The sequence below is a fragment of the Erpetoichthys calabaricus genome, chromosome 4, assembly GCF_900747795.2.
Source record: "Erpetoichthys calabaricus chromosome 4, fErpCal1.3, whole genome shotgun sequence".
Lineage (NCBI taxonomy): Eukaryota > Metazoa > Chordata > Cladistia > Polypteriformes > Polypteridae > Erpetoichthys > Erpetoichthys calabaricus.
The window spans coordinates 31,095,454-31,116,394 of record NC_041397.2 but is presented as its reverse complement, the minus strand read 5'-3'; the positions used below and the strand labels follow the sequence as shown (position 1 = coordinate 31,116,394).

Here is a 20,941-nt window from a genome sequence, read left to right as displayed (position 1 = left end):
CCCCTTGGTGACCACACCAGATCCCAACAGGGCTGTGGAGAACTCTATCTCCCATGGAGCCCTGTGGGAAGCTAAGGCACCACCGTCATCCAGGGAGGCTGCCACCAAGTGTCCTGGGGGAGGTATTGAGCAGCCCATGGTTGCTCCCCCTGAACATATGACGAATAATGTATACACTAGCTGTGTAAGCCTGTGCTGTAAAAAGGATGGGGTTCCAGAAACTATCTCCTAGAAGGTTTTGTTTTGCCGACGTGCTTGTATTGTTTGTGTATTAGCGGTGGGAGGAAAAGTAAAAGAGATACAGTTTTGCCAATGTGCTGGCCTCGCTTGCGTATCCTCTGAGGTGGAGCCCTTAGCACGACTCCACCTCTCACTTCCAGGCCGGACAGACAGACATACACACTTCCAAGCGTAGACGTTTAGATAGATAGACAGATATAGAGATATAGGTATATATAAATATTATAAATTACGTTACTTCACCTCCACCATCTTATATTTGGATTAAGTGGGTCAAGAACATGGATTTAAAGTTTAATTAACTTGTCTCATGTCTGTTTATTTCTAAATTTTATTTAGCCACACTTCAACAGAGTTTGCTGCCACTAGGTATCAATGGTGTAGATCAACAGTTTTTGTTTTATATGCATTATACTATATAAGATATTTGACAAATGTGAGGAGACCATGTGGGCTCTCAAAACTTGTTTAAATATGTAGTAGGTTATAAGTATATCATCCAGATACAAATTTAAAAGTTTGTTAGTAATTTTATTTATTTCTTTGTGTAAAGAAGTGTTTCCAGGCTTCAGTCTTAAATGCACTTTAAAAATGTGTCTTTTGAGAAAGTGATTCTCTATATAACTTATATACTGTATTAGAGCAGCCTGAATACTGACCAAGGTGGACACTTCTTTTAGCATATGCTACAAGAAAAAGAAACTTGCCTGTTAGTTTGACTATTTTCTGTAAAGCAACTTAAATGTATATAAGAAGACATATTATTATTACAAATAAAGCATTCTGATTAAAGTAATATACTTTTAATTGATACTTCTCTATTAACAGCTAATAGGTTTTAGTAGAGTACAATTTTGATAGATAAAATTCTTAGATTATTATGTAGATGTACTGTTGGTAAATGTAATAGTAGCCTCAGTCATAGAAGTTACAGATTGCTAATTAACATTTTCAGAAATCATCATTACAAAAATATGCTGTTATTTTTAGAAGTTTCAGATCTGTCAGAAATATGAATGTCTGTGTGAGTGTGTGAAAAAGAGGGAGACTTAGAAAAGGCAGGAATAGGAAGCACATATAGAGAAAGTGTAATTCAGTATGAGAAATATGTTGTCACAAAAAGTAACACACTGTCTGTGTATAAAGTCCAGTTCTTCTCTTCCAAAGAGGAAAATGATACAATTAGTTTAAAAGGCACTAGTTCATTTGAAAATGAATTTGGCAAAAGTTTAGCTGCATCAGCTGTCCATTGCTATTCTCAATTAAATGTTTAGCTTGACCAAATAAATATTTGTAACTCATCTAAAGTTTACATACAAACTATATGAATATGGCATTTCAGTTTCAGCCTAGTGTTGCCCTTTCTTATAATAGCTTTTGCATGAGAAAAAAGATTATAAAGACTGGAATACTAGCCATCTAAAGCATAAGGAACTGTCCTTTTGAGAAAATTGATTACAAGAGTAAAAAATATTACTTGTTTACTGTGGGATACTCTATTTAACTGTTTATACAATCAAAATGCTAAAATTGTTCAATATAAAGTGTAGCAAAAAAAAGTTTTAAGTCCAATTAAGGAGATGGTCTTTAGGCAGCATGTGCTTCTCCTTTGCATGAATTTGTGAGAACGTATTGTTGAACAGACTTCAGTTTTGCTGTATTTGATCTTTTATGTATATTCATGTAATATATTAGTGTAAGCTAATTAGTGTTTAAAGGACTTGTACGTATTCCCACTGCATAAAAGTTCAGACTCTTGTTAATTATTACAGGGCTAAAAATTTTGCCTCTTCAAGATAATTGTGAGAATTCAGTGTGGAAAAGGTGTGCTGATGCTTAGTTGGTATGCTAAAAAATATAAATTAGTTTTAGATACGCAATGGATTCATCATATATTGTAGATTCATTTTATTAAGAATATACTTCAGTTCAAAATTTTTGAAATCTCATTAATCATTAAGAAATTGTTTTCTTCATTGAACCATAAAAGTAATCTTCACTTTGTGATTAATTTATTATAATTCGCTTTTTTTAGTGCTACACTTTTGGCTTTCCTGGTTGAACTGTTGAAAAGTTCTGTAGCCATGCAGGAACAAATGTTGGGTGGAAAAGGCTTCTTGGTTATTGGCTATCTCTTGGAAAAGGTATGATTTAAAAAATAATTCTTTTTCACAAATCATTTTTCTTGGTTAAAACAAAAGATACATTTTCATATTATCAGTCTGACAATTTGAAAAAAGCAAATTATGATGTAGATAAATATTAATCAGTGGCATTTCTTCATTAAGGGCCAGTGAGGCGTGACAGATATTACGCATAACAAGTAAATAGCTTTCCCTCAGTTATTAAAGAGGAGAGGTTGGCCACATGCACTGATGCATCATGTTGCTGCACTCACCGCACGGCAGACCACCTCAGGATCCCAAATTAGGACCCGAGTGCAGCCGTGCAATGGGTGACACCTCAGCACCACACTTGTTTGTATGGAATGGAACAGTGTGAGGATTTTTACTGTGGCCAATCCTGCCACCAACCCCCTGAGTTGTTCAGCTTATTACCAATTACTGGTATAGATCCCTAGCCTCAGAGCCACTACTCCATCAGTCAGTTATTAAAATTATTATTAAAATGTTTATAACAACCCTCATCATTGTCTTCTTAAGCTGTTTGTTCTGATCTTTCATTATAAGCTAAATATAATTTCTTATTCAAAAAATGCTGCTTTCTGTAATATGTAAAATGTTCTTTTTGTTGGATGCTTTTAAGTCTCCTTCTGGTTGAGGGGCTAGCCCTATTAGCAGTGCAGTGCACCCACCACATGACAAACCAACTCAGGATCCCAGATTAGGACCTGAGTGCAGCCATGCAACGGGTGACACCTCAGCACCACACTAGTTCAGATGGAATGGAACCAGTGTGAGGATTTTTGTGGTGGCCAGAGTGCCAATTCTGCCACCAACCCCCAGGTTTTTTTCTTGGAGGTTGGAGGGTCTACATGCAGGGCTGGTTGCAGGTTAACGTCCTACCCAGGATGGAGCAATTGCAGGTTAAGGGCCTTGCTCAAAGGCCCAACAAAGCAGAGTCACTTTTGGCATTTACGAATTTCGAACTGGCAACCTTCCGATTGCCATTGTAAACCCCTAGCCTCAGAGCCACCACTCCGCCCGACATTGAAGAAAGATGCGACAAAATTCCACATACACTAAAATTACCCCGTATGTATTTGAAAATGAAAGAGTACCTGTGGAAAGCACAGGTAAGTGGAAAATAATTAACATTTTCAATTGTTTGACCAGCCTTGCAGTGTCTAGCAAACACCTGGTACACTGTACACACAAAATATGGATTCAGTAAAATCAGAACAAACTAATTTCCTAGCGCTTCTAACTACTTTGAGATAAAAGTGATCATATCACCTTTTGATCTTAAAAAACTGTCACTTTTGAGTTACATTGTGTATTGACCGCAATAGCTTTTTGGTGCACAATGTTGACATAATGCGGCACAGTGGGTAGCGCTGCTGCCTCGTAGTTAGGAGACCCGGGCTCGCTTCCCAGGTCCTCCCTTCGTGGAGTTTGCATGTTCACCCCGTGTCTGCGTGGGTTTCCTCCCACAGTGCAAAGACATGCAGGTTAGGTGCATTGGCAATCCTAAATTGTCCCTAGTGTGTGCTAGGTGTGTGGGTGTGCCCTGCGGTGGGCTGGCGCCCTGCCCGAGGTTTGTTTCCTGCCTTGCACCCTGTGTTGGCTGGGATTGGCTCCAGCAGACCCCCGTGACTCTGTAGTTAGGATATAGCGGGTTGGATAATGGATGGATGGATGTTGACATAATCAAAACATGATGGCAAGACATATGTACAATAGAAGCAAAACAAATTATTACATGAAGTAAACCATATCCAAACTGTACAGTATTTTGCATAGTTTTTTCACTTTAGAACTGGAAAATGTTTTTAGCACTTTATTTTTTGCCCTCTTTTTTATCATTTTTTTACAATTTAATGATTAATTGAAAAAGAATCTCATCAAGCAGAATCAGATGTAAGGAAGAAATCTTGGATGAAATACGCCTACTCACTCATTTATACATTTAATATGCTTATCCATTTTAAAGTCACACGGAACAGTATTTAACTCAAATAAGAATCTTTGCCATGTACAAAGTAATGTCATCAAAGAGAAAATGAAATATTTACAATTTTATCTGACAATATTTCTTTAAAATTTCTTCATGTCCCAAGAAAAAATTTTTTTTTTAACATTGTTCATTGTTGTCCTGGGTCACAGATACAAAAGCTCAGCTAAGATCTATAAAAATGTCAAATTAAAGAGCAAAAAAATGCACATAGACTCCATGAACATATATTTTTAATATGTGTAATATATGTGTTGAATATATTTTTATCCCTAAACCCAAATGACCTAAATGGCACTTTGATCTTAGGTTACAAACTTCAGTCCTTACAGATGTTTGTACTTCATTCCATGGTTGTGTGTCTCTCCTCTGGGGATTATATGTTTCTTTATTAATTTTTATTGAAAGGAAACTTTGACATGCTGTGAGAAAATAGTTAGATATATGGCAAATAATGGAACAACTTCTCTTTTAGGGTTATTTTCTGCCAAAATAAGCATTTGCACCCAGTGATTCTGATTTGGAAGTACAGTAGTGTTTCCAAGAAGTGGATGAAATGGCTTGAAATATGCAACAAGGAAAGCCTTTTCCAATATAGTGCCAACCCCTGCTACACCATTCCTCAGTGAAATTAAAGAAGAAAGAACACAGTCAGAGAGTTATAAATTTCATGAAAACAAATTCGTAATGCCAAAATCATAGTCAAAAGTCATAAAAAATATGTAGGTCTTTTAAAGGCAGAAAATTCAAAGTGGCGTGTCATGATTAAAACTGTTGGCTCTACTTTTTGAAGTCACGCTGAAGGCTGTCTAAACTGTCTTTGCTGATGCTTGCATATTTTATTCTATCAAAAAAATAGAAATATCTTGTAAATGGTAATAAATCTTTAGTTATTATTTCATAACCTCCTTCAAGGTTTGTTTTTTACTCTTGCCATGCCACATGGCTAATTATTATGCATTCATAGGGTACTCAACTCCTTCTCTCCTGTTGATGTGGAACTCGAAGATTGACCTGCACATTTAGCTTCAGGCACAGATAACTCGTCCCACAGAGTCTGTAATCAAATGATCAGCATTATATACACGAGGGCAGACCCATCAGTGTTGGCTGTTACAGTTCCGGGAGACATCACACTGGTCTCGCAAAGCATTATGGTGCACTGATATTAAAAAAATAAAACATTCTCCTAAACCAGTTGAATTCAGCAAATAATTTTACAAACAAGGGTGAATGCAAACATAGCAAATTTGTTGTGAATCGAAATTCGCTGATCAACACTACTGGCCATTTTGTTGAAATGACAGGAATTGATGATATGGATGGTACGGGGGACGGGTTATTTGAAGAAGGAGGCAATGGGTGAGAAAATCTATATAAAATGGTTTAGAGCATTAACTTTGTCCACATCTTCTGGTACTTGAACCCTGCATTGCTTGAGTCCAGTAATTGTTCCAAGTCCATTCCAGACATCTTTCATGTTATTCTGTGTCAGTTTGTTTTCTAATTTAGTCTTGTAAACTCCCTTTCCTTCACTAAGCTTTATCTTCAGCACTCACTGGATGTCCTTCAGAGCCACTTTGTTGCTAGATTTGAATTCACTCCTTTTCTCATTAAGAAGACTTTTTAACTATTTAGAAATCTGGGGCTTGCTGTTTGTAAAACTATGCACTGACTTTGAGGGTGCCATACAGAAGTTTATATAGTCTCTGATGTACTGGCCGAGTCTCTCAATATCTTCCCCATGTGACTCGCACTTCGTTTCCCAGTCTGTTATTTGGAAGCAGTCATTTAGTCATTTCAGCCTTCAAGCTCCACTTCCTCACTGTCTTGGTGGTAACAAGTTGACATTTAATAAGTTCTGTTTCAGGGGTTTGGAAATGATATGTTCTCATATTGTTGTGTGGTAGCATTTTTTGTAACTCTAAGATAATGTTCCTTTGGCACAAGCAAGCAATTGGTGTCTAATTAGGAACTTCACCCGCCCCTCTAAATCTTTAAATATAAAGAACTTTCTCAGAGCCCAAGAAATTATTTTTTACTGACTATCACAACACACAAATGAAAACAAAAAGCAAAAATGCAAATTAAAAGGAGTAGCAAGCAATGTAACATAGTAATAATAATAATAAGTAGAAATAAAATATGTATAAATTTGTATATGAAAGTATAGTGAAAATAATGCCCAATAAACATATTTCATAAGCAGGCTATTTGTGTGAGTCCAATGATGATTAAATACAGTTAGAAAACAAATGAGTGAAATAATGAACATCCATATTTCTTGATAAGTACATACATAGCTGAATTGAACAACCTACTACACTTGCATAACCATCCAGTGTCTGACAGCTAATTTATTCTGAATATTTTCATTTGTTTGTTTCAACTGTTTTTGCAATAATGTGAAAAAATGGGAATTTGTAAGAAGTTACTGTTTTGTGTTTTTTAGTCATCAAGAGTGCACATAACCCGTGCAGTTCTGGAGCAGTTCCTGTCATTTGCGAAGTATCTAGATGGCCTGACACATGGCGCACCACTCCTGAAGCAACTATGTGACCATATTCTGTTTAATGCTGCTATCTGGATTCATACCCCTGCAAAGGTGAGCTGAAAATTACCAAAATATGTTTGTGTTTTATATATATTGTGACGTATGAGTCCCTGTCTTTTACCCCAAAACATGAGGCTTAGTTTCAGAACTTTAGCAAAACCAGCTTTATTCAACTTAAAACAGTAACAGCACAGTTATTTATTGCAGTGGGAGCTGCCACTCTCCTATACACAGACACAGCAATCGGGCATAGTTGGGGCCAGGTGAGTGGCCAAGTTATACTGTTCCCTGCATTTATAATGTCCCTTGGGTTACCCATTGGCGATAGGCGCATATAGTGCAATCTCGATCAGTTCGTAGTTGTTTCCGCAGCGCTCTGCTGCTGAGTTGCAAACCCGTGGTTGCCTCGGCAATGGACAAACAGTCCTCCACAGATGTGGCAGTTTCGCTTTGGCATGTCATCCAGTTGGGGGGGTCCTAAAAAAGTTCAGAAACCTTACTATCTATCTATCTATATATATATATATATATATATATATATATATATATAATAATATATTTGTGACAGATAGGGGGCGCTGTCGTCCCCTTGAACCCTCAGACCAGACACCAGATAAAAGTCCAAATGATGGATTTTATTATAATAATAATATGCACAAAGCACCTCCACCTCCACTATACTTTCAATATTCTATAATAATAATAAACAATACAATTCTCAATAATGCTCCATACCTCCCAGCAGCTCAGTCACCCTTCCTCCCAACTCGGCTCCCTGCTGGGATCTCCCACAGTCCTTTTATACTTCTTGACCCGGAAGTGTTTCTGTCCCTCAATCCATGTGACTTTATAACACTTCCGGGTCGGGTAAAACTCCTTTTCTTCAGCCCGGAAGTACGTCATTTCCTCTGTCCCCTCGCCTGGGAAGTACTTCCGGGCTATAAGGCAAATAGAAGTCCCTGGGCCTCCCTGCAGCATCCCCTGGCGGCCCCCATGGTATCCAGCAGGGCTGTGCATTAAAACTCCAAGATCCATGAGGCCCTGCTGGAATTCAGGGCACCTCCATGTTGCAGGGAGGGCTCCATCTGGTGGCATGGGGGTATTGGCCGGGATAAACTGCCGGTCATATATCACTATATATATATATATATATATATATATATATATATAATATATATTACATTCATGCCATTTGTAGTCTGAATCACAGTCTGATTGTATGGGTGGTTAACTACCAGGTAACGCTTGTGATGAGCCCAGAATTAGGGCAAAACACATGTCGCATACTCTTTGCATTATTTGACAGTAAACTATGCAATATATAATATAATATACACACATAAAGTGGAACTTTACAGGTGGGCACCACCGCCCCAACCCGGCACAGACAGACACTGAGTCACAACTCCAAAGCGCACAGGACATTTTTATATTCTTTTCCCTAGTGGGCAATGCCTTCCCCACTCCACACAAGTATAACACAGTCCCAAAAGCACACACAACATAATACTCTTCTTTTTTTTCTTCTCTTTTTCATTTTCTTTCTCCCTTTCTTTCTCTTTCTCTGGGTGTGGCTGGGTGCAGCACCCATTGGTGGTCCCCACAGATCCCAATAGGGCTGCACCAAACTCCAAATCCCATGAAGCCCTGCAGGAGTCTGAGGCACCACTGCAACCCAGGGTAGCTGCCATCTAACACTCTGGGGGAGGTAATTTTCTTTGAATAGGCTGGCTCCCCCGGTCCTTCCAACGTGGAGGCGTCCTGGCTGGGCAAGGGTCCCGGCTATCCGCCACAATATATATGTCTACACCTATACATTTCATGATATATTTTTTTTCATTATATAGTTCTTTTTTATATCACTTTGAGTTTCTAGTCTTTACTGGAGCTGAAACAAGGGGCCTAACTCTTCCAGGCTGCAGTTCACTCTACAGTATATCTAACATAGACTAACGTCACCATTTTCACAACACATTGGTTTTTTAAAATGGAAATTTCTTTCTTTCTTTTTTATATGGAATGCATTGTTCTCAGTTTAAATTGAAAATAAAATAAATTGTTGTTTTAACTTATTACAGTTTTACAGTTAGAACATTATCCACAACTTTACACATTCAGGGCAGGTTAAGTGAAAATTACAAAGACAGCAAAATGTTTTGTGTTTAATTGTATTATTTGAATTTTTTTCCATAAATAGTTAATTATTCTATCCATTTCACCATATATTTTCTTTGGTTGTGGAATGATTCATGCAAATTGATTCAGTTTAGACTCGGCTGTATGTTGAGGATTTGAAAGGAACCTGTACAAAAATGTGCCAACTTGCAAAGACAGTAGATCCACAAATCTAAAACACTGCACTACAGTACTGTCATATTTCATATTTCATTTTTTGGGGTATCATTTATATGTGTGTGTGTATATGTATTTATTGATTTTAAAAAGGCAATTTTCCTTAGATTTAAATGGCAGCTATTGCTCTAATCCTTTTCAGGTCAGAAGGAGAGATATTTTATCACAGTACACACAAAGTGCAGAAAACAAACCAAAGATTGGACAAGTACATAAGTGCATCACTTTACAATTTGGTCAATAGTAGTATTTTCAGTTATTAAATAATTCACCTGATGACACAAAAGCTATTTAATATATGCAAGTCTTATTGTTTTTATCAGAGGTGGTCATAATAAGTGCAGAAAAAAACAAAAACAAAAATGGCCTTGTAAGCCCACAATCATTTTAACCTAATACTTTTTGCACAGCATGTATTCACTAATACAGCCATTCGTGTTTATTCTAATGACCCACTTTACTGTATCACGGTAGTGGCTACTCTTTCTATGTACAAATTGCATTTTTTTCAGTTATCCAATGTGTTTAGTTTTAAACAGAACAACAGTGCCATCTTGAGTATATACTGTGCATTGCACCTGAAGGAGAACTGGCATCAAGCCTAATTATTTCACCATTAAAAAAATGGGTAAATAAAAAAGACCATCTGCTGTTACATAGATGTAAAAGTATTTAGCATATTTAGAAAATTTGGTTAATTTATTGATAAAATGATGGTCCAGCACAGAGGAACAGGACTCATTCATTATTTCCATGTCCAGTTTCCTATCACATCCAAAAGATGGGCTTCTTAGTTTAATTAGTGATCCAAACTTTTTATGAAGGGTGAATTTGTGTATATGCATGTTATTTGCTGTGTTAATGTCCCTTCCCATGATATTTTCTGTTTTGTACATAATGCTGCCAAGATTCATGAATCCATATATTGGAATGGATACAATTTTATTCAAATAAAAATGTAACCAGTTTAACTTTTTCTTCTGTATCATTTTTTCTATAAATCTTTCTTGTATCCTCTCGTCTTCAGGTCCAGTTGTCACTGTATACTTATCTTTCTGCTGAATTTATTGGTACTGCCACCATTTACAGTACCATCCGTAGGGTTGGCACTGTACTACAGTTGATGCATACCCTGAAGTATTACTACTGGGCACTGAATCCTCTTGATAGCAGTGGCATAACGCCTAAAGGTTTAGGTGAGTTTGTGAAAATTTTAACCCTTTACTGTCTTGCTGATTAATTACACAGAGTCAGAGCCAAAAGTAGCTGATATATAATTAAATATGAAATGTTCATTGCAGAAAATTGACATGAGATAGTTGTTAAACATGGAGTTATCTAATTGGTAAAGCCAGAAAGCATTTGTTATCTTTGAGAGCATGTCATTTGGATTATGCTTTGTAAGGTTGAGTCTAAACTTATCATATGAGGAAGACCTTTATTTGTGCAGACAGACTGCTTGCAGTATGTAATTAATGTCACATCTTATAAGGACAGTTATAATGAACAGTAGATTGAAAGACTGAATTTCACTTTTTATGGCAGCTGTAAAGATTTTGATCTTTTAGTTTTGAGAAGTAATGGATTTTCATGATAGTGCATCTTTTTTGCTCATGTTAGAAAGATGCTAAAAATATTTTTGTCTTATATTTATCAGTCAGCCATTTTAATGTTCCTTGTTAAGGTAAGTCAAAAAGAGGAAGCCGACAAATCTTCTACCAGTCTGTCTGTTTCAGTTAAACAATTAAGCTCAAAATGTTTCTTTCCATAACCCTTTTCTACTGTAAGACACATCTCCCTCTTTAGAAAAGGATTCTGGACAACTTCTTTTTTGCCTGGCTTTCTGCACAACTTATATGTACCTTACTGGGAGGGAAGTTTCTTGGCAAACATCATTTTCACTTTCATGCACAATTATATGTACACTAAATTCTGATAGATCAGAATATTGCTCGTAAAGGTTATTGTAACTTTTAGAATCACTGTAATGGGCTTTGGCTACAGTAAATGCAGCCAGTATGTCCTCCAGATGCAAAAACCTTCAAACTTCACTCTCTTCAAATTAGAGCCTGGCTGAAAGTGTCTCCTGGTGCATGGCAGATGTCAAGTAAGATTTAAACAACATTAAAGATGAAGAACATCTCTTTCCAGAGGCAACAGTAATAGGAAGAGTCCGGACTGGCAAAGAACTCAATTTTGACATCTTAGACTCTTCCTCACTTTTACCCACTCACCATGTAGCTGACTGGTGCTGCTGATATTTGGTCACACACTACAGTGGGGCCTGGAAAGGCTGACTGAAGCCAAATCAGAAATGGCTAAATGGTCTAAACAAACTAACCTACAAACTGACCTACAAATCAGGAGCGCGACGGCTATGCCCAGAGAAAACCGTCTGGAATACAAAGGTGCAGAAACCAAGAACCAGGTCCCACTAGTTGTAACTTAATTATCCACATCTGGAAACACTTCGCAAAATTATGAAAGGGCTTCAATCCATGGTACAGAAAGACAATAAACTGAAGGATATATTCCCAGAACCTCCCCTCTTTGCATACAGACAACCACCAAACCTCAAACAACTGATTGTCCAAAACTGTGTGGCCTGGCAGCAAGTGGCACATCTCCCTGCCTACAGAGCAGGTGTGGCACCTGTGCACATATCTACACGACAGATCAGGTAGTTATATCACGTTGCCAGCAGGAGCATAAAATAAAGGGTCCGTTCACATGCAGATCTGCTAATGTGGTCTACCTAATCATGTGCATAAGGTCCCCCAACACTGGGAAACTGGTCAGACACTGCGCCAGCGAATGAACTTGCATAGATTTCATATCAATCAGAACAGTGTTGATCTTCCGGTGGCAGCACACTTTAACAGTAACGGCTACAGCATAAAGGATCTGAGGGTCACTGTGCTTATGGGTAATTTCAAGACCCAACAGGAGTGGAGAGAATGGGAATACAAACTTATGTTTAAATTCAATACTCTACAAAATGGTCTGAATAGAGTGTAACAATAAAGATCACAAGACATTGCAAAGGTTTGGGGCCACCACCAGTATAATTGTTCCCGGCTGCAAAACTTCTTAATAATCAGATCCATGTTCACACTATTCAGTCCAAAACAGAACTAACTCAATTTTAACAAGATGGCGGCTTTAAAGGCTATTACAGGAAGTGGTGTCGTCAAAACCGGAAGTGACGTCGTTGGCTGCCCCAGAGCCGGGCGGGATTTCCCTGGAATGGTCTGTAAGAGATCGAGAGGGAGAATTAGTGCACTTCGCCACCCTCTGGTCCGGCATGAAATTACATGTATTCAAGCCCTTTAGTTGCCTCCTAAACACGCGTGTGTGACAAGAGACAAGAGTTTTATGACCAGATATGTGGACTAACAGACTGATTGACCAGCTGACTACATCAGAGGCCTATCTTACAGACAATGCACTTCAAAATAAACCTTACAGGACTTTCTCTAGTGATGGTTATCTTATCTCTACATTTTATTAGTTCATTGTTCTCTTCTTTCAGGTTTAATTCATCTAAGGTTTATTAATTTTGCTAACATTTGAACAAAAAGGTTAAGATGAAAGAAGAAAATCACTTTGCTGTCCCAATATAAGCTGGAGTATTTTTCAGTTTCTTTGTTACACCTTGCCCGATGAAGGGGCCTTAGCTGCCTTGAAAGCTTCCATTTGTAATTTATTTAGTTAACCAATAAAAGGTGTCATTTCACCCTACTTTCTTCTGTATCAATCTATGGCTAACACATTTATCACTCTACTGCTATAAATAAACTAAGTCAGTCTAGATTTTGCTGTTCATGATTTATAAAATTAGCTATGATTACGTTTAACGTTGCTAAAAAATTAACATTCATCACAAACACTTTCACAATAAAGGTATTAGAGATTGTGTAGCTGTAGTGTGTTGATGCTATGCTTCAATGGGGTTGCTGCAGATTTGTGGCTGCAATGAGTACCTATGTAAAAGAAAGCCCTTGTGAGGCCCCAGGGATTTGCAAGCCTTGCCTGAACTGTTTCCAAGTCTCTGCCCCTAAATTCTGTTTGATGAATTCATTTTAATATAATAACTTTATAATTTTTCTATAATTTTTAACGCTTCCGTCATTCCATGTCCTACTCTCCACATTTTTAAGATAAAATCATTCAGCTCCTTCCATCTTTCCTAACAGCTGTTTTCACCCAGAGTCCTGCAATTAGTAGCTCATCCCTAGACTTCCTTCACTACTGTCACACCATCTTGTAATGTGGAGATCAGAACTGTACACAATAATATTCCAGATGTGGCGTTCCTGGTGTATTATACAGTTTAGGCATAACCTCTCTTGACTTGTACACCACTTAACATAGCATATAGTATAGTACATTATTAGCCTTTTTCAGTTTTGCTTCCTGTATGTAGAACGTTAAACTTTTATAATACATTTGTCTAAATGTAAATTGTGTCAGTATATTTGTAAATGTTTTACTGACTGTAGAGTATTGGCTAATTCATTCAGATTTGTGTTACTTTGCAAATGTAAGTAAGTTATTAGGTATACCTTGGAACCAGAAAAAGACAGGCATCCTGTATACGGCGGTTTCCTCTCCTGTATCTGATGCTGCTAAGGTAGACTCTGGGCCCCACAACCCTGAATTGGATTAATTGGCTATGAGGATGGTATGGTAGGATTTGATATTAGATAAATCTTTATCTAGACAACTTTTATAAAATGCAAGGAATAGCTGCCCCAGCACTGAACTCCGTGGAGCCTTACCTTTAATGTCAGATAAATTAAAACATTTCTTATATATCAATGTATTGGTTTCTGTGCTTTTCTGCACCTTTTTATACAATGGTATACTGGCTCACTACCTGGTTCTTTTATGAACAAGCCTCTCACAGGTACCTCATTAAAAGGTTTTAAAAAATCGAGGTAAAGAATATAAAGCGTTCTTTAACAGTCAGATTCCTTACATTCTTTAGTCTAAAACACCATCAAATTAAGCACAATCTTCCAGATCTAAACTTCATGCTTTGGATATTTGGTTGTTTATTATGCCAGAGTAAGTAAAGATTTATTGTATTTATGGTAGCAGACAATGGGCAAGTCAGTATATTCATTTTATTAGAACCAAATGTAGTTTTTAATACTTTAAATCGCAATGGTCTTTCTAGAATGGAGACCATCCTGGGTACCTCATTCGGTTTAAGTACTATATAACTGGCAGAAAATTGATTTTTATTCTTTGCACCAGTCACACAAAGATGATCTTAAGGCACTGATCTTGACTGCCTGCTTTCCTATATGTACATTGTTCCAGTTGGCCATATTACTTGTATCTCTGGCCAGGATTGTCATTTTTTTGATGATGATGATGATTCTCATAACCATTTCAATGGTAAAAATTGATATTAATAAAATCTCTTGGTTTAAACTTTCCTTGAAAAAAAATTAAAGGTTTTTAAAATTAAACTAGAACAAAAGAAGATCTTGTAGTAATTGGCGCTAAGTTGAAGCTTAAGAAAATTAAGTCCTTTTAATTCACACAAGGTGGTGTTATTATCATGCCTTCTGCAAGAAATTTTCATGTAGTTATCAATGCCTTCTTTTGTTACTCAGTTCACATACACATCATTACACATGCTTCCTACTTTCATCTCCATAACGTATTCTGTATCTGCATCTTCCTATCTCTTTCTGATAAGAAGCTGTCCATATCTTCAACGCATTCTGCATTGAATTTTGTAACTGCCCATTAACAATGCCCTTTCTAACCTATTGCGTGCACTACAGCTGGTTCAAAACTCTGCTGCAAGTGTTCTCACTGATACTTGCAACATACAGCAAGCAATGTCTGTTCATTTCAGTCTTTACTCACTCCTTCAGTGTGATAAGAATGAATACAAAATTCTTTTGCTCGCCTGAAAGGCTTAAAATGGCTATGCACCAAACTACAGTCCTGTCAACCCAATCTGGTCCACTGATACTGGCAATCATGTTCTGCCCCATAATAACCAATTGTTAAGCTGACATTCTCATGCCTTCTCTCAGTTCACCTCCTCTGTTTAGGCCTCTGTTCAGTATCACAAACTGTATTTGTTTATTATCTTGTAGTATTTGTTTCTGGTTAATATTTACTTGGTCTAGTCCAGAACTTTCTGTGTCACAAATTTATGTATTTATTTTTTGGTGTCTAATAGTTTAATAATTGATGTTTATTGAGCATTTTCTGTGATTCAGTTTCTGTTGTGTCCTTTGAGCATGGAGAACATGCTATGAGAATAAATTGCTTTGAAAAAATCAAGTAAAGTGGTGGAAAGTACTGAATGTAAGGAGACAAGATGTGTGCAGCCAGTGTGAGATGAGGTGCACAGATAAGGGTACAAGAATACTTATTGAGGACAGTGGAAGGTGCACATTTTTCTGGCATTTGAGAAGTGGTGTAAATGCCGAGGTGGGTGTAATTTTGTGTGGATAAGCGAAAAGAGGGATAACAGAACAGCTACCTTAAAAATGATATACAATAAATTGATTTAGCGAATAGTCGTATTTATTTACAAAACATTACTATATTAACAAAATATAATACAGTATTAAAAAAATTAATTAATTAATTTAATATTGTAACAAACAGCGTATACAACTCGGGGGTACTGGAGTTTTCTACAGTTGGAATCTTTGTTCCGCAACAAATGGTGCCCTATCTTATACTCTGTTATCTGAGTTACAGAGCATACCTCCAAAACAATAAAAGAAAACTTTCCCTTCCAATCAGTTTATCTCCTGCCACTTACATTCTGTCTTTCTCTATACCGCAAACACTCACACACTCTCCTGGCTCCCTACTCAAAACTTCCTTCTGCCGCACCTTTCTTTTTTTTCCTAACTTCTCCTATCATTCATCTCCTAAGAGGTGAGTCTGTGTGTTACAGTACAGAAGCCATTCACCAAGTCTGATGACATACACAGAATTCCACCCTTTCTGCTCCTCCATAGCATATCACAAGCTGCCTGTACATCAGAATATATTAGCAAAACATAATATACAATAATAGAATTTAAAATTATAGTACAGAAGATCATTAACATTAATACAAAATAGCATTACTGGTTTCCATTTTCGACATGTTTTTCAATTTTGTCACCATCATATTTTATACCATTCACTATTGTTCTTCCTGCTACATAAATTGAAGCAATTCTTTTAACACTTTCACCATTTCATAATAGTTTCAGTTTTTTGTGACAATTTCAACACCACAAGCTTGCAATTATTGGCCATAACAATGTACAGTAGATTAATTATAACAAAAGAAAATAACTAACAAACATTAGTAAAACTGAGGGTATGTAACTGACAAAGTGATTTTAAAATGCGGAATGATGAGAGGTGCTGAGGAAGAACACTACGCACTAGCACAACGGAGAGTTGTTCCAATGTGCACAGTTCGTAGCATACCACATGGCAGTCATAGTACAGTAAGTAGGTAAGCGCTGCCGTGCGCAATTTTTTATTTTTATTTGACCTTGACGGCTAACAGAGACTGACGGTGAATCAAGTGATGAAAAATTGAGGTTTTACTGTACTAAGATAGAGATTGCAGTTGATGAAAGAATAGATGCTATAAGGCAAAAAGTGATAGGATGATCTATAAGAAAGCCAAGAGAAATGCTAGAAGGTGTCAAGAACCTTCAGTAAGTGATGGGATTTTGTAAGTGAGCCGGTGATGGTAACGATAATGAACTGGTTTAATTAACATAGATATGGTTAAACTAATTGGCCAGTAATATTTTAACGCTTGCTAACTTTTAGTTATCAGGAATTCCCCCAGTATGTGTTTCCTAAAACATCAGTTTAAGAACTCTTAAGTATGCTTCAGTAAACAACCCACTTGGACTATTGCTGTTCTGTTTAGTGTTGATCCCATGGAGTTAGGAGACTACAGTGTAGGTAGAATTCATCTGCAAAACTTTTTACCTATACTAACCCCTTGGAAAACTTTATTAATATGCTGCAACAGCTCTGTTGGGTTTCAGTTAAGTTTTGGAATTAGACCCATCTACTTATTTTTATATATGTTTATGATCTAACAACTGTTTACCTTTGTAGCTTCTCACTTGGTTTTGCTTCATGGGTGAACAAGCATTTATTGATGGTGGTCCAAAGGTTTTGAATGCATAGACTTTTAGCATTCAAGTAATAAATGGCATTCCTTTTATTCCAAATTGGCATCTTATCTGTTTCTTATCTTGTGCCTAATACTTCTAGAGCTTGCTCCTAGTCACTGTTGGAAAAGTGGGTTAACAAAAATGGATATATCCATGGATATATTAGTAATCTTCATATCAAACTAAATTAGGTGGAAGTGCATTGAAGAAGAAAGAAAGGGAAGAATTCTTCATACTGTACAAATAGTTACTGTATGGTAATCTGGAACAAATTCCTGATTAATGGACCTGCAGTGGAAACCTTAACAGTTTAAAGGTATCTAGACAAAATACTGAAACAGCTTAACAATTAGCCAACCAACCAAACTTGAAATTATAAATTTGTTATTGATATGTGAATATTGTAGAAAAGGAAAATTAGTTGCAACTTGTTTAACAGGCTGTAGAAACATTTTACCCAGGTAATATGTGGATGGAATTAATAAGACCGACAAAGCTAATTTTGAATAATAATCATATTGTGTCTGTGCATATGTAACATTTTTCATTGGGTCATAATAATTTGTTTTTTCTTCAGATGGTCCACGTCCATCACAGAAGGAAATCATTTCTCTTCGAGCTTTCATGCTGCTGTTTCTAAAACAGCTTATATTGAAGGTAAAGTCAATAATATTTTATTTTACATCTAACCATTATTCTAATGACAGTCTTTCTTCTTAATTTGTTTTGCCAATGGGAGGAAACCACAGATGATATTGTTTCAGTTTAATGTCATTGTTTAACTTTAATTATTCACTTGGTTGACTTTACCAAAATGTAAATGTATTGTTAGCTATAGACAACAGCAGATGATATACTGTATGTGCTTAGCTAAATAAATGTATACTTTCCAGAATATGTAATTCGTAAAATGTACTAAAACATGACACAAAGGTTTTTTGGGTTTGGTAAAATTTGTTACTTAAACTGAAAAATCTATTCTAAGTTCACTTGCATTTTCTTGTTTTATAAATTAAAAAGATCAGCTAAAGACTCAGTGCTACATAAATATAATATAAATATAATAGTGATATATATTTCAGGCTCATTCATAATGCTTCTTTTTACATTTTTGACATAATTTTAATGTCAATGCAATATGGGGATTAATGTTTATTTTCCACTCTGACAGTTGCTCTATTTAATCATCCCCTAATGAAGACAGACATTTTCATTCTTATTGTCGGTGCTATATACTTGTAGCTTTTTGACACACTTTTCAAAAAGTCAACAACAGCAGCAACATTTATTTCTGTAGAACGTTTTTACAAAAAGCATATAACCCAAAGTGCTTTACAAGATGTCAAAGAAAAATGGATTAAAGGCACATTTGTAATAAATAAGTATAAAAATTAATAAACAAAATACCAAACATAGTAAAAAAAAAATAAGAATAAATCAATATGCACATGCATAATACATATATAAAGTAATAAATAAAGTAGTCCTTAATTATGGATTCATTTTAAGTTGTTCCTGTTCTTTTTGCACATTATCCCAGAAGATTAAATGCAGTGGGTCATTTCGACATTTGGAGCATCAACATTCATTCCAACATCACAGGTGGCTGCACAGTACTTTGATCAGGTGGTGATAGAACAATACGCCACCACAGAAAACTGGAAAAAGAAACAAGAGGAAAAACAGAGATTGATAATGATTGCAAGCATATGATATTTCAATAAATATATACACTACTAAAAGTGGAAATAAAATAACCAATGAAAAAAAAAAACAAATTAAACAAGTGGATACTATCCTAGTGATTTACTATTGGTAAAGTTTTTTGTGGAACAGCAGCCAAAGGCCACTTAATCACTTCTTTTGTGCTTAGCTGCTGGAATAATAAGCAAATTAATGTTTGATGATCTAAGATTACACCTGGGAAAGTAAGGGGGTAAGGCACTCCAAAAAGAAAAAAATTGGACGTGAGAGCCAGTAGGCTTTGCTCCCTAGAAACCAAGTTACTTGAGCTATTCTATAACATTTTTTTTTAATTTTATTGAATTTATTAAAATCAAATAACATTCCATACAAGTAAGTCAAGTTTTACAAAACTAGGTTGGAAACGAATCATCCCCACCCATGAGAGAGAGCTAGGCCAACAGAGTAAAACTGTAATAGGAGGAATAATTAATTAAATAATTAATATACATAAATAAATAAATTAATTAAAAAAATGGAATTAAAAGGGAAGAGAATCCACTTCTTCAATTTAAAAGCTTATTCTAAAATGTTATTGATTAGATCCTGCCAGGTTCTGAAGAGGTTTTGCACAGATCCTCTAAGTGAGAATTAGATTTTTTTCCGATTTCAAATAATATATAACATCAGTTATCCACTGACATAAAAGAGGTGAAATAGACTTATCTTAATCAACTGGAAGAATCCTATGTGCCAATAGTAAAGTAAAGCCAATTACAGTTTGTTTGTCCTTCTCTACTTTAAGCCCATCTGGAAGTACTCCAAACACTACTATTAGTGGATTAGGAAGGATTGTGACTTCGAGGATGTCTGAAAGGCATTTATAGATTTTGTTCTAAAATTATGTTAATTTGGTGCACGTCCAAAATATATGTCCCAATGAGGCTGGAACTTGATTGCAAAGTTCACAGGTTGGATCTTGCCTTGAAAACATTTTGGACAATTTTAAACGAGACAGATGCACTCGATATATAATTTTAAGTTGAATAATTATATGCTTTGCGCATATGTAACTCGAGTGAATTCTGTGCATTGCTACCTTCTACTTCTTTTTTGAAATGTTAAGAGATCATTTTCCCACTGTACTCTGGGATGTTTGAAAGGGAGGGACTTTAAAAGGTTTTTATATTTTGCAGAAATGCTGTCCTCAGGACTGATCAATATATTTTCCAGAATAGAGGTTGGTGAGAGGTGAGGAAAATTGGGCAGGTTTTGTTTAACAAAGTTTCTAATTTGGAGGTAGTGAAGGAAATGTGTTGCTGGAAAGTTAAATTTGGAATGTAATGTAGGATGCAAAGATGATGTCTATGTACAGGTCTCTAAGTGATTTAAACCAAATGTTTTCCATGCATTAAAAACTGTATGTTTGAGAGGGTGGAAAAAGGTGGTTCTCATGCAGAGGTGCCACAGATAAAAGCTTCTCTGTCTTAAAGTACTTCCTACATTGGTTCCATATTCTGACTGAATGAAGCACAATTGGGTTGTTAGTATATTAGATAGATAGATACTTTATTAATCCCAAGGGGAAATTCACAATTGGCGATACCTTGTACAACTTGTACAAAGCAAGGAATATAAAGAAGGACTGCAGAATGTTACTTCTATTGCGGCCAAGCCTGTTTATGTTCATTGATTTGTGTCAATGTCCAGGTTTTTATAGCTTATATATTTGCTTCCTAGTAATAAAATTGAAAGTTAGGCAGAGCCATGCCAACTTATGTCTTTTAGGTCTTTGTAGGAT

At 36.2% G+C, this 20,941-nt stretch overlaps 1 protein-coding gene across 26 annotated transcripts in view; it reads left to right on the top strand.

The window, feature by feature from the left end:
• Positions 1-20,941, top strand: part of nbeaa (neurobeachin a) — a 925,612-nt gene that overhangs the window by 308,290 nt on the left and 596,381 nt on the right. For all 26 annotated transcript variants that reach the window (XM_051927338.1, XM_051927337.1, XM_051927335.1 and 23 more), the window contains exons 11-14: positions 2,276-2,384; positions 6,827-6,979; positions 10,308-10,476; positions 18,035-18,114. In XM_051927338.1, the coding sequence (XP_051783298.1) occupies positions 2,276-2,384; positions 6,827-6,979; positions 10,308-10,476; positions 18,035-18,114 (511 nt within the window). The remainder of the gene's footprint in view (positions 1-2,275; positions 2,385-6,826; positions 6,980-10,307; positions 10,477-18,034; positions 18,115-20,941) is intronic.